The sequence below is a fragment of the Chiloscyllium plagiosum genome, chromosome 7 (assembly GCF_004010195.1).
Source record: "Chiloscyllium plagiosum isolate BGI_BamShark_2017 chromosome 7, ASM401019v2, whole genome shotgun sequence".
Lineage (NCBI taxonomy): Eukaryota > Metazoa > Chordata > Chondrichthyes > Orectolobiformes > Hemiscylliidae > Chiloscyllium > Chiloscyllium plagiosum.
In genome coordinates this window covers 99,191,231-99,206,749 of record NC_057716.1, presented here as the reverse complement: position 1 = coordinate 99,206,749, position 15,519 = coordinate 99,191,231, and the positions used below count along the sequence as shown (strand labels likewise).

The following is a 15,519-nucleotide window of genomic DNA, read 5'->3' as shown; positions in this document are numbered from 1 at the left end:
GTAGAGTTCCCAAGGGGAAAGCGGGGTGCTGTTCTTGCAGCTTACACTGAGCTCCACTGGGGGGGCGAGAAGAAGTGGGGGCGAGAAGAAGTGGGGGCGAGAAGAAGTGGGGGCGAGAAGAAGTGGGGGCTGAAGTGCAGAAAAAAAAAGTGCAGAAAATGGGTCGAACCAGGCTGAGGATCCTGCCAGGTGCTGGGCATCCCTGGTGGAGGAAGAAAGGGGATATTTTGGAGACCCCTTTGTCGAAGTTGGCATCATAATAACAGGTGTGAGGAACTGGGAGAATGGACTAGAATCTTTACAGCAGGTAGGGTGTGAGGATGTATAATCAAGGTAACTGTGGGAGTCAGTTTGTAGTGGATACTGGTGGAGAAAGTGAGGTCTGCGGATGCTGGAGATCAGAGCTGAAAATGTGTTGCTGGAAAAGCGCAGGTCAGGCAGTATCCAGGGAACAGGAGAATCGACGTTTCGGGCATAAGCCCTTCTTCCTGAAGGGCTTATGCCCGAAACGTCGATTCTCCTGTTCCCTGGATGCTGCCTGACCTGCTGCGCTTTTCCAGCAACACATTTTCAGCAGTGGATACTGGTGGCCAGGCTATCTCCAGAAATGGAAACAGATGTTGAGGAAGGAAAGGGAAAAGTCAGAGATCGATCAGTTGAAAGAAAAAGCAGGGTGGAAATTGGAAGCAAAATTGATAAACTTTTCCAATTGCAGATGAGAGAGGGATATCATCACTCTACTGGAGGAAGACTTGTGGGTGGGGGCAGAATAGGACTGGAACAAGGAATGTTCCATGTACCCCACAAACAGACAGGCATAATTGGGGCTCATGCAGGTTCCCATGGCCACCCCTTTGATAAGAAGGGAGTGAACATCGGAGGTTGAGGGGTGACCTTATAGAGGTTTATAAAATCATGAGGGGCATGGATAGGATAAATAGACAAAGTCTTTTCCCTGGGGTGGGGGAGTCTAGAACTAGAGGGCATAGGTTTAGGGTGAGAGGGAAAAGATATAAGAGACCTAAGGGGTAACTTTTTCACACAGAGGGTGGTATGTGTATGGAATGAGCTGCCAGAGGAAGTGGTGGAGGCTGGTACAATTGCAACATTTAAAAGCATCTGGATGGGTATATGAATAGGAATGGAAATTGATCTTGCCGTAAATTTAAGAAAGAATTTATCAGACTAGTGTTGTAAAGTGGGAGGTAAAAGATACGTTTAAGAGAAAGGAGTCGTAAATTGCCGTTGCTTTAATGTTCCCTGTGGGACTTAAAGAATAAAATTGTTAATTTTACTTAAAGTAGCGACCTCTGGGATAGTTCTTTGCCTCTCGAAATGTAACAGGTTACAGTGTGAAGTGAGCTTCTGTGTGCTGGGTTTAATTTAGCAGAGGGGTTTACTCCTTATCATAACAGTTTGGGGGCTCTCATCTATGATTTGAACTAGTTTAGACAGATCCAGTCTGAGAATTGGACAGATTTGAATGGACTTGGGGTACAAGAAAGCCCAGTAGATTTAAGCACTGCCGGTTACTGTCCTAGATCCTTAAATAAAACATAGGTGAGACAATTTGTTTAATTTCAGTTACTTATGGTTGGTTAAATTAAAAGTGAGAGAAATGGCTCTTAAAATTACTAAAGAGTTTCTAGGGTTTGAAGATCATTCCCAAATTTGCCAAGAAAGTTCAGAAAGTCTAGGCTCTTAGAATTTGCAAAGAGGTTAGAATTGGGTTTAACTGAGGACAAAAGTAAAGCTAAAATTCTAAAGGTAGGGACACGTAAAGTCACAGTGCTGGTCGTTAAAGAAAGGCACTGAGGGAAAAGCTGTGGTAGAAGTAGCTAAGCCAGTGGTATTAGTGAAAGTGGTAAAGGAAACCCCAAGAAAAGTTGAGGAGTTTCAGCCGAGTGCACAACCTAGGCAGGAGCTGGGTATGGAGTTAGTGCCTGATCTCCATAAAGAATTTGCCTCTGTGGGTAAAGTTTACTCAACAGATCTAACCAGTCTCAAATAGTAAGTGATGAGCGAATTTGCACTTTTTCTGATCTGTTCCCAGAGATTGTGTTAATTTGCGGGATAGGTGGACAGAAATTTGGCTTTCCCCTATGTAAGATCAGGTTGGAGTGCCAACTCAAGACTGGGAAAATAACAGTGGGAATGATTGACAGAATTTTAGTTCCAGGAATCCAGTTTGTTCTTGGGAATGATTTAGCAGGGTCCAAGGTGGCAGTGACACCCCTTCTGGAGAAGCCCAAGAAACTGACGAGTTAAAAGAAAAATTTCCTGGTATTTTTCCAGACTGTGTGGTAAAAAGAGCCTATCATAAGTCACAGTACAAAACAAAACTAAAGAGAAAGATGAAGATGTTGAGGTTCAGTTAGCGGACACTCTGATGTAATGGGGCAGGAAAAATCTGAACATGCAGAAGGTCAGAAGTGTTTAATCCTGAAAGGCTAAAGAACTTGCAACAGAAAGGCAAGACAATAAAAGATATATTTGTGGATACGTACTCCGAAAAGAGAGCAGAGAACATTCCTGAGGATTATTATAGAGTCAGTGTCATAGAGATGTACAGCACAGAAGCAGACCCTTCAGTCCAACTCACTCAGTCTGACTAGATATCCCAACCCAACCCAATCTCATTTGCCAGCACTTGGTCCATATCACTCTAAACCTTCCTATTCACTACCCATCCAGGTCCCCTTTAAAATGCCATAATTGTACCAGCCTCCACCATTTGCTCTGGCAGCTCATTCCATACACACACCACCCTCTGTGCGAAAAGGTTGCCCCTTGGGTCCCTTTTAATTCTTTCCCCTCTCATCTAAAGCCTTTGCCCTCTAGTTCTGCACTCCCCCAACCCAGGGAAAAGACTTTGTCTATTTATCCTATCTATGCCCCTTATGATTGTATAAGTCTTTGTAAGGTCACCCCTCACCTTCCAACGAACCAGGGAAAACAGCCCCAGCCCATTCAGCCTCTCCCTATTGCTCAAATCCTCCAACCCTGGCAACATCCTCGTAAATCTTTTCTGAACCCTTTCAGGTTTCACAACATCCTTCCTGTACAGCTGCAACATGACCTCTGACCTTATGTACTCAATACTCTGACCAATAAAGGAAAGCATACCAAACACCACCTTCACTATCCTACTTACCTGCGACTCTAGTTTATAGGAGCTATGAACCTGCACTCCAAGGTCTTGCTGTTCAGCAACACTCCCTCGGACCTTAACCATTAAGTGTATAAGTCCTGCTAAGATTTGCTTTCCCAAAATGCAGCACCTCACATTTATCTGAATTAAACTCCATCTGCCACTCCTCGGCCCATTGGCCCATCTGATTAAGATTCCGTTGTACTCGGGAGGTAATCTTCTTCGCTGTCCACTACACCTCCAATTTTGGTGTCATCTGCAAACTTACTGACTATACATCAAACTCTCATCCAAATAATTTTCTATAAAGTATGAAACGTAGTGGACCCAGCACCGATCCCTGTGGCACTCCACTGGTCACAGGCCTCCAGTCTGAAAAGCAACCCTCCACCACCACCCTCTGTCTTCTAACTTTGAACCAGTTTTGTATCCAAATGGCTAGTTCTCCCTGTATTCCATGAGATCTAACCTTGCTAATCAGTCTCCCATGGGGAACCTTGTTGATCACCTTACTGAAGTCCATGTAGATCCTGTTCACCACTCTGCTCTCATCAATCTTCTTTGTTCCTTCTTCAAAAAACTCAATCAAGTTCATGAGACAGAACTTCCCATGCACAAAGCCATGTTGACTATCCCTAATCAGTCCTTGCCTTTCCAAATACATGTACATCCTGTCCCTCAGGATTCCCTGCAACAACTTGTCCACCACCAACATCACACTCACCTGTCTATAGTTCCCTGGCTTATCCTTACCACTTTTCTAAGTAGTGGCACCACCATTATCTGAAAGATAGAATCCGAAGACGAAAATGAAAACCATGGCAGGTTAGTGTAGAAGGAGAAATGGGCCGAAGTGCACCAGATTGTGTTGTTGACAGCATACAGACAGGAAGTATTAGGGGTAGCACAGGAACGACCTGTCGGAGGTCACCTAGGGATACGAAGACTCAGGCTAACAAAAAAAAAACATTTTTATTGGCCTGGAATGCACAAATTCAAATTCAGCCAATCAGTTTAAAGTATGCCCCAGATACCAAAATCCAATCGAGTTTTACTGTTTGGGATGACTTCAAAGCAAGGAAATGATTTGTGTTTTGGAACATAAAATGAGACGTTTTGAACAATTAGGGGTAGAACAGCAACAAGCACCAACAAACAGACTGCTAACCAAAGAATTCTCTGAAAGGTACCTGTCTATAACACGTTTGTGCAGCAGATCATCAAAGTCAACCTAGAGGAATCTACACAAAGTTTGACAACCGAATACTATAACTGGGTTTGAAACTGATTTTGCTGTAAATTTAAAATGGAATTTATCAGACCAGAATTGTAAAGTGGGAGACAAAGGATATGTTTAAGAGAAAGAAGTTGTAAATAGCTGTTGTTTTAATGTTCGCTGTTGGACTTAAAGAATAAAATCGTTAATTTTTACTTTCAATAGTGACCTCTGGGATAGTCTTTTGCCTCTTGAGTTTTAACAGATTACGGCACAAGGTGGGCTTGTGTGTGTCGGGTTTAAATTAGCAGAGGGGTTTACCCAGTGTTGTAACATTATCCAGAGTGAGTACAAGATCTGCCAGACGGAGGAAGCTGGTGGTGGACGAGGATGGTTCAGGCCTTTGTTCCAGGGAGAAGCAGAGAGCCCTGATACCATCGTGATGGTGGATAGACGTGTAAAGGGATTGTACATTCATGGTAAACAAGAGGCAGCTGGAGCCTGCAAACTGAAAGTTCTGAAACTGATATAAATCATCAGAGGAACTGTGGATGCAGTTGTCTTCCACGCACAAAGAAACCCCCATTTTCAACTCAACCACAAAGTCAAGGGTCAATCAAGGTACAGATGAACATGAAAACTGAAAAAAAAGGTAAATGCATAGCTTCATGCTAAATTTCAACTTGGATTTTAAAAACCTGTGGGTTGTCAGACTAAAGTAACAGCAAATACAATAAAGAAACAGTAGTTTGGTTGTTTTGATAATAGGTACTTTTAGAGCATTTTAAACGTTATCATGGGTGGGGGCTTTGCTGCAAAGGCCAGCATTTATTGCCCACCCCATAATTGCCCTCAACAAAGTGGTGATGAGACACTTCCTTGAACCTCTGCAGTCCATGTGGTGTAGGGATACCACGTGCTATAGGTACTGGGAGGGAGTTCCACAATTTTTACCAGTAACACTGAAGAAATGGTGATGTGGCTCCACATTCCAAGCCAAGGTGGTGAGTGGCTTGCAAAGTAACGCTCAGGTTTCCAAGTTTCTGCTTCTTTTGTCTTTCATACTTAACTACTCCCACCTGTCTGCTCCTGGTCCATATCCTTCCAAACCTTTCCTTTTCATGTACTGATCTAAGTGTCTTTTAAATGTGAAGTAGAGATGCCAGTGTTGGACTGAGGTGGACAAAGTCAGAAGTCACATGGTTTAGTTCTACAGGTTTAATTTGGAGTGCTGCTCCTTCGCCAGGTGAAGAGGAGGAAATGCACAGGCACAGCATTTATACTCCTGTACTCAGGAGCAATGAAAGCAAGTATGCTAAACACCTTTTTAACCACCCTGTCTATGTGATGCAAACTTCAAGGAATTATGTATCTGAACCCCTAGATCCCTCTGTTCCTCAACACTACCCAAGGCCCTATCATTAATTGTATAAGTTCTGCCCGTCTGTTTTACCCCTTGTATTTTTCCAAATTATACACCATCTGCCATTCTTCAGCCGATTGATCCATTTGATCAGGATCCCTCTGTAATCTTAGAAAACTTTATTGTCTACTATGCCACCAATTTTGGTGCAGTCCACAAACTTACTAACCATGCTTTCCAATATTCTCATCCGAACAATTAATATAAATGACAAAAAGTGGACCCATCACCAATTCCTGCAGAACACCAGTGGTCATAGGGCTCCAGTCTGAAAAACTGCCTTCTACCACCACTCTGCCTCCTGCTGTTAATCCAATTTTATATTCACCCTGAATTCCATGTGTCCTAACTTTATGAATTAGTCTACCGTGCGGAACCTTGTCAAAAGCTTTACGAAATTCCAAGTAAACAATGTCTACTTATCTGCTTTCAACATTTTTGGTTACTTCCTCAAAATAAACTCAATCAAGTTTGCGAGATTGAATTTTCTTTGTACAAAAGCATGCTGACGATCCCTAATCAATTTTGCCACACAACATGTTTTGGAGTTGGGATGAATGACCTCCAATAATATATCTTATTTGGTAATACATAAATAGATATAGTTGAAAAAGCAAAAGAAGTTTTTCATCTCGCACCTATCAACTTCTTTTGCTTTTTCAACTATATCTATTTCTGTAGAGTCAGAGTCACCGATGTACAGCACGGAAACAGACCCTTCGGTCCAACCCATCCATGCCGACCAGATATCCCAACCCAATCTCGTCCCAGCTGCCAGCACCCGGCCCATATCCCTCCAAACCCTTCCTATTTATATACCCATCCAAATGCCTCTTAAAACGTTGCAATTGTACCAGCCACCACCACTTCCTCTGGCAGCTCATTCCATACTCATACCACCTTCTGTGTAAAAAAGTTACCCTGTAGGTCTCCTTTATATCTTTCTCCTCTCACCCTAAACCTATGCCCTCTAGTTCTGGACTCCCCCACCCCAGGGAAAAGACTTTGCCTATTTATCCTATCTATGCCCCTCATAATTTTGTAAATCTCTATAAGGTCACCCCTCAGCCTCTGACGCTCCAGGGAAAACAGTCCCAGCCTGTTCAGCCTCTCCCAAATCCTCCAACCCTGGCAACATTCTTGTAAATCTTTTCTGAACCCTTCAAGTTTCACAACATCTTTCCGATAGGAAGGAGACCAGAATTGCAATTTTCCAACAGTGGCCTAACCAATGTCCTGTACAGCCGCAACATGACCTCCCAACTCCTGTACTCAATACTCTGACCAATAAAGGAAAGCATACCAAACGCCTTCTTCACTATCCTATCTACCTGCGACTCCACTTTCAAGGAGCTATGAACCTGCACTCCAAGGTCTCTTTGTTCAGCAACACTCCCGAGGACCTTACCATTAAGTGTATAAGTCCTGCCTTGATTTGCTTTCCCAAAATGCAGCACCTCGCATTTATCTGAATTCTTGCCTTTCTATAGCAATTCAGTGAGTGAAGCAGCCACACTGCTAACATTTGGTACAAATTTTCAATAAAATCCACTCAATCCCAGGAATCTTACTACTGTTCTTTTTGTTGATGGTATGGCATGGTATGAGAAACTCGTCAATTACTTTTGTTATTGTATCCATGGGGCCATTTGTCCATGTCTAATAATTTGGGCTTTGACAAATTCACTTTTAGCCAAGTTTATCACCAAGCTTGCCTTCTGAAGTTGGTCAGATAAGTATAATAAATGTTGGAAATGTTCCTTCCATGCTTGATTAAAAGTCACCAGGTCATCAATATATACAACACAGTTGGGTAGTCTGGTAACGATCTTATCGATTAGTCTCTGAAACATGGCTGGCACATTTTTCATGCCAAATGGCATGACTTTAAACTGATACAGTCCATTCGGTGTTACAAAAACCAAAATTCCTGCCAGTGCCCTCTGAGCAAGTCCAAGTTAGAAACACAAGTTGCTTGTCCCTCCTTCTAAACCTGTGCCAAGTTTAGAGGGTTATGCCTACAAGAATTTTGCTTAATCAGAACAGCATTCTCCCATATCTATACCATCCATAACTAGGTTAGTACTTCCCAGCTTATTTCCATTATCTCCCCATGTGATAGTACTAACTCTTCCAGGTCATCTCGATTTTCCTTTTGAAAGTAACTCAATTATTTATCCCAAATTTGGATGGAGGTGAAGGAGGTGGTGTGGGCACAGGTTTTGCAATTCCTGCAGTGGCAAGGGAAGGTGCCCACACCTCCTCCCTCACCTCTACCCAAGGCCCTAAAGGAGCCTTTCACATCCAAAGTTTTACCTGCACATCCACCAATATCATTTACTGTATCCGTTGCTCCCGATGCGGTCTCCTCTACACTGGGAGACTGGACGCATCCTAACAGAGCGCTTTAGGGAACATCTCCGGGACACCCGCACCTATCAACCACACCGCCTGTGGCCCAACATTTCAACTCCCTCTCCCACTCTGCCGAGGACATGGAGGTCCTGGGCCTCCTTCACCGCCGCTCCCTCACCACCTGGAGGAAGAACGCCTCATCTTCCGCCTCGGAACACTTCAACCCCAGGGCATCAATGTGGTTCCTGATGAAGGGCTTTTGCCCGAAACGTCGATTTTACTGCTCCTCGGAAGCTGCCTGAACTGCCGTTCTCTTCCAGCACCACTCTACTCCAGCATCTGCAGTCATTGTTTTTACCTGTCCCTATCAAGTAGTTCACCTCACTCAACTTCCTTAACTTGATAAGGCCCACTAAACCTTGCTTTTAAAAGGTTCATCTAATCATTGGAAGTAACACTAATACCTTCTCCTCGATAACAAAACTGCTAATTTTTGATTTCTTGACTGCTTCCTGTTTCATTGAATGCTGTGATACTTTTAGAACATAGAACTTAGAACAATAGAGGGTCTTCGGCCCTCAATGTCGCACCAACCCGTGAAACCGATCTGAAGCCCATCGAACCAACACTAATTCATTATCATCCAAACATTCATCCAATGACCATTGAAATGCACTTAAAGATGGCAACTGTTGCAAGCAGGGCATTCCAAGTCCATACTACTCTAGTAAAGACCCTACTTCTGATATCTGTCCTATATCTATCACCCAATTTAAAGCTATGTCCCCTCATGTTAGGCAAAACCATCCAAGGAAAAAGGCTGTCACTGTCCACCCTATCTAATCCTCTGATCATCTTGTATGACATTATTAAGTCACCTCTTAAACTTCTCTCTAATGAAAACAGCCTCAAATCCCTCAGCTTTTCCTCATATGACCTTCCCTCCATACCAGGCAACATCGTGGTAAATCTCCTCTGAACCCTTTCCAAAGCTTCCACATCCATCCAATAATGTAGCAACCAGAACTGCAATCCCACCAGAGTTTTGTACAGCTGCAACATGACCTCACTGCTCCAAAACTCAATCCCTCTACTAATAAAAGCTGAGACACCGCATGCCTTCTTAACAACCCAATCAACCTGGGTGCCAACTTTCATGGATCTATGCACATGGACACAGATCTCTCTGCTCATCCACACAACCAAGAATCTTACCATTTGCTCAGTACTCTGTGTATTCCTGTTACTCCTTCCAAAGTGAATCACCTCACACTTATCCACATTAATCTCCATTTGCCACCTCTCAGCTCAGCTCTGCAGCTTATCTACATCCCTGTAATCTGCAATATCCTTCTGTACTGTTAACTCCACTAACCCATCCTTCTACACCCTCATCTTGGTCATTTATAAAAATGACAAACAGCAATAGCCCCAAAACAGACTTTGGGGCTAGTCACTGAACTCCAGGATGAACATTTCCCTCTGCCTCTGCCTTCTTTCAGCAAGCCAATGTCTGATCCAAACCACTAAATCACCCTCAATCCCATGCGTCCATATTTTCTACAAGCGCCTACCGTGGGGAACCTTAGCAAACACTTTACTGAAATCCATACACACCACATCAACTGCTTTACCCTCATCCATCTGTTTGGTAACCTTCTCAAAGAACTCAATAAGGTTTGAGGCGCACTGTTCCCTCACTCAACTAACTCCTCCCTGCCTGACAGGTACATACTTATCAAGGACACGCAGTAGCTGTTCCTTGAATACATTCCATATTTCAATTGTGTCCATCCCCTGCAGTTTTCTTCCCTATCCTATGCATCCTAAATCTTACCTAATCACATCATTATTCCCCTAGCAATAACTCTTGCCCTGTGCTATATACCTATCCCTTTTCATCACTAAAGTAAACTTAACTGAATTGTGGTTATATCACCAAAGTGCTTACCTACTTCCAAATCTAACACCTGGTCAGGTTCATTATCCAGCACCAAATCCAATTTGGCCTCGCCTCTTGTTAGTCTGTCTACATACTGTGGCAGGAAACCCTCCTGCACACACTGGACAAAAACTGACCCATCTAAGGTACTCAAACTATAGCATTTCCAGTCAGTATTTGGAAAGTTAAAGCGCCCATAACAACTACCCTGTTACTGACATACCTATCCAGAATCATCTTTGCAATCCTTTCCTCTACATCTCTGGAACTTTTCAGAGGCCTATAGAAAACTCCCAACAGGGTGACCTTTCCTTTATTGTTTCTAACTTTAGCCCATACTACATCAGTGGACGAGTCCTCAAACGTCCTTTCTGTCACCGTAATATTGTCCTTGATGAACAATGCCACATCTCCCTCTCTTTTACCACCTTCTCTGTTCTTAGTGAAACATCTATATCCCAGAATCTGCAACAACTATTCCTGCCCCAGCTCTATCAATGTCTCTGAAATGGCCACAACATGGAAGTCCCAGGTGCCAACCTGTGCTGCAGGTTCACCCACCTTATTATGGATGTTCCTGGCATTGAAGACGACACACTTTAAACGACCTTCTGCTTGCCGGTACAACTCCTGTGACCTTGAAACCTTATTCATGACCTTTCTACTCTCAACCTCCTGTACACTGGAGCTACAATTCATGTTCTTATCCCCCTGCTGAATTAGTTTAAATCCTCCCAAAGAGCATTAGCAAACCTCCCCCTCCCCAGGATATTGGTACCCCTCTGGTTCAGGTGAAGACCATCCTTTTTGCAGAGGTCCCACCTACCCCAGAATGAGCCCCAATTATCCAGGTATCTGAATCCCTCCCTACTGCACCATCCCTGTAGCCAACTCCTGTCTCTCATTATTCTTTGCCTCATTAGCACGAGTAAAAAAATCAGAGATAACAACAGTTTGTTCTAGCTCTAAAGCTTCCATCCTAGCTCCTTGAATTTCTGCATTACGTCCCCATCCCTTTTCCTAACTATTTTGTTGCTGCCTAGTGGACCAGGACTTGGGGCTGCTCCCTCTCAGAGATCCTGAAAACATGAGCAGAGATATAACAGATCCTGGAACCTGGGAGGCAACACACCAACGGCAAGTCTCACTTGTTCCAACAGAATCTTCTATCTGCCCCCCCCCGACAACAGAGTCCCGCACTTTTAAATGCTGTCTAGCCAACTCCCCAGCTCTATTTAATCGCTCCCTAAAATTTGACACAAAGTCCAAATATGTGGTCTCTGAATTCTGACTTACTAATTTCTCCTTAATCAATTCTAACAGTCCTCATTCTTCACGCCCAAAAACTAATTCAAATGGACTGAATTTGGTTGATTCATTTGGTGCATCTCTGATCGCGAAAAAAAAGACAAACTGAATTCCCTTATGCCAATCAACTGGATAGACTTGACTAAAAGCCTTCAAGTGGTTTTTAAACGTCTGACGCCACCTTACTAGCACTCCCTACGATTCTGGATATATGCAGTGGATTTGAATTGTTTTATCCCTAAGCTGTCCATAACTTTCTTGAACAATTTTGATGTGAAGTTTCACCCTTGATCAATTCCCCTAAACACCCCTTGGCACAAAAGATAAAGTCAAACAGGTTCTTACAGATAAAAGTCAGATAGAGAGTACCAGCTTGGACCTGCTTCCTTGAGTCCAGCAACTTTCTTTACACTACTGTTAAAAAAAACCAAACCACAGAAAAACTGAGCTGGGAGAACTGACCAACCCTCTTTCATTGTACAACTGTTTTTTTCAAACTTGAAAACCTTCTGCCTGAGGCAGTATCTGTCAGCTGTTGTCAGCTTGGCACAATAACGCCTCTTCTTCCTCAGACAACCCAGGAAACATGGCATGTCCATAAGCACCCTCACCAACTTCTACAGATGCACCAGTGAAAGCAGACTGTCTGGGTGCACAATGGACTGGTATGGCAATTGCCCAGGACCGTAAAAAATTACAGAAGGTTGTGTGCACACCCCTTTCATTGTACAAATGTTCTTTCTTTAAAACTCAAAAGCCTTCTGCCTGAGGCAGGATCTGTTAGCTGTTGTTAAATTGCCCCCAAAACCCTTCAGTCCACAGACTTTGAGTTTGTGATGTCTACGACCACTCTTTAAAAAAAAAACTAGGACAGCACAACCTGGTTAAAGGAGCAGCTTTGTCACAAGCAGAACAACATTACACTATTCAAGCAGAGTATGATATCAAGTTAGTGAGCAGTTTTTGGTAGAGGCACTGCCATGGACAATACACCAGTTTAAATACAGCTGACAGTTAACTGCCAAGTTTAGTTCAAATTTAAACTTTAAACCATGCAGATTGATTTGATTCCTCAGCTCAAAGTCTTGGCTATTCACTCTATCCATGCCCCTCAATTTTATAAACCTTTAAGGTCACCCCTTAGCCTCAAACACAGCAGGTAAAATAGCCCAGCCAATTCAGCCTCTCCCTATAGCTCAAAACCTCTAACCCTGGCAACATCCTTGTAAATCCTTTCTGAACTCTTACAAGTTTCACAACATCCTTCTGATAGAAGGGAGACCAGAATTGAACCAAAAGTGGCCCAACTAATGTCCTGTACAGCTGCAACATGGCATCCCAACTCCTTTTCTGTCCTGAGAAAGCACATGCAGTGTGTCTTAATGACTACCACCCAATGGCTCTGAGCTCCATACTCACATGGCTGGTCATGACTCACATCAGGTCTCGTCTCCCAGTCTGCCTCGATCCCCTACAATTTGCCTACTGACGTAACAGGTCCACAGCAGATGAAATTTCCATCCCTGCAATTATCCTTAGAACATCTGGACAACAAAGACACCTACATCAGACTCCTGCCCATCGACTACAGCTTTGCCTTCAACACCATTACCCCCTTCAGACTGATCTCAAAACGGAGATCGTGGCCTCAGCTCCGCCCTGTGCAAATGGGTCCTCAGCTTTCTAACCCACAGACCGTAATCACTGAATAACACAACAAGGATGCATCCTTAGCCCCCTATTGTACTCTCTGTACACATGACAGTGCTGTCAAATTATGAACGAACGCCATCTACAACTTCGCTGACAACACGACTGTGGTAGAACAGACAACTGACTGTGTGGAGTTTGCACGTTCTCCCCGTGTCTGCGTGGGTTTCCTCCGGGTGCTCCGGTTTCCTCGCACAGTCCAAAGATGTGCAGGTCAGGTGAATTGGCCATGCTAAATTGCCCGTAGTGTTAGGTGAAGGGGTAAATGTACTGGTACGGGTGGGTTGCGCTTCGGCAGGTCGGTGTGGACTTGTTGGGCCGAAGGGCCTGATTCCACACTAAGTAATCTAAAAAAATCTAAATCTAAAAAGATATCTAACTAGTCAGAATGCAGAAAGGAGACAGTGGGCTCAGTGGTACGGTGCAATGAGAACAACCTCTTTCTCAACATCAGCAAAAGTAAAGAACTGATCACTGACTTCAGAAAGAAAGAAAGAGAGGAGAACATGCCCCCACCTACATCAATGGAGCTGAGGTCAACTTCCTTGGAGTGACGATAACCAATGACCTGCCATGGACTTCCCACATAGATGTGATGGTCAAGAAGGCACAATCATGCCTCTTCTTCTTCAGACAACTCAGGAAACTTGGCATGTCCATAAGCAGCTCAACAACTGGTTGCACAATTCCCAATTTTTAAAAAAACTTAAATTCTTCCTTTAAACCTGTGCTAAATCCTCCAAACTGGAAGTGTGCACATTCACCAAGTTCACTTGTTCTAAGTCATTGGGCTGATTAGAATCAGAGCCATAACAGCAGGGAAACAGACCTATTGGTACAGCAGTCCATGCAGATCATGGGCGGCACGGTGGCTCAGTGGTTAGCGCTGCTGCCTCACAGCACCAGGGTCCCAGGTTCGATTCTGGCCTCGGGCAACTGTCTGTGTGGAGTTTGCACATTCTCTGTGTCTGCGGGGGTTTCCTCCTACAGTCCAAAGATGTGCAGGTCAGGTGAATTGGCCATGCTAAATTGCCCACAGGTACATTAGTCAGAGGGAAATGGGTCTGGGTGGGTTACTCTTCGGAGGGTCGGTGTGGACTTGTTGGGCTGAAGGGCCTGTTTCCAAACTTTAGGGAATATAATCAAAATAGTGCCACCTGCCTGCCCATATCCCAACAAACATTTAAGTAATTATCCAGATGTCTTTTAAATTATGTAACCGTACCTGCATCCACCACTCTCCCTGGAAGCTCATTCCACCTATGAACCACAAAAAACAAAATTGCTCCTCTTGTCACAGATTATATAAAGTTTTGATTTAAAAAATGGTTCAAATGTATTGTTACTCCTTTCAAATTTGTAGTTTTTTAAAAATAATACAGGAGTACATTTGTGGGCATCCTTTGAAGTGTCCATTATACTTAAGGTCGGCCGGGTCGGACAAGAGGCCAAATTAGAGCAACACAGGAGGTAATGCGGTGACGGTGGTGGTAGTGATGGTGACGACGACTACAATGATGGTGGTGTTGGTGGTGACGGCGACGATGGGGGTGGTGACGGCGACGATGGGGGTGGTGACGGCGACGATGTCACTCAAATCACAATACAGAAGCGGAGGCATTTCAAGCATAAGCCCTTCATCCTGATGAAGGGCTTATGCCTGAAATGCCAATTCTCCTGCTCCTCGGATGCTGCCTGTGACCCGCTGGGCTTTTCCAGTTGCCACCCTTTTCGACTGACTCTCCAGCATCTGCAGTTCTCATTTCTCCTAACAACATGGTTGACTCTTAACTATCTTCTGGACAATAAATGCTGGTCGAGCCAGTGACATCCACGTCCCATGAATGAATTTAAAAAAGACTGAATCCTCTACTTTGGCATATGAACAGACAAGATGCCAACATCAGGATCACTGTATATTCATACCTCAATATTTGGAAAGGTGATTGTGATTTGTTCCCCTTTACCAACTTCAAGATCGCCTTCACGTGCAGTATCGATGGATGCTGGTTTGAAATCATCTGGAATGAAAAAGCAGACATCACTTCACAATGACTACGGATTAGTCTGGCTGACTACGGATTAGTCTGGCTGACTACGGATTAGTCTGGCTGACTGGCTGACTACGGATTAGTCTGGCTGACTACGGATTAGTCTGGCTGACTACATAACTCATCTGTCGAATAAAAGAGGCACAGGCTACCAAGTATAGTATGAAGCAATGCAGACCGGGAGCTACCAAAGTTCAACGTCAGCTCATAAAAAACTATTTGGCAATTTAAAGTTGTAAGTCACAAGACACGAGGTTATAAACCTGTTGGACTAATTTGAAAACTCTCCCTTTGCCCTCCAAGACAAACTTTCTTTCTGCAGCCAGCACCCCAGGAGACAGCTTCTTCCTCCCACTTTCCTTC

At 43.9% G+C, this 15,519-nt stretch overlaps 1 protein-coding gene across 1 annotated transcript in view; it reads right to left on the bottom strand.

Moving 5' to 3' along the window:
* eaf2 (ELL associated factor 2) overlaps positions 1-15,519 on the bottom strand; it is a 34,575-nt gene that overhangs the window by 13,823 nt on the left and 5,233 nt on the right. Inside the window, exon 2 of the mRNA XM_043694512.1 lies at positions 15,032-15,149. Within this exon, the coding sequence (XP_043550447.1) occupies positions 15,032-15,149 (118 nt within the window). The remainder of the gene's footprint in view (positions 1-15,031; positions 15,150-15,519) is intronic.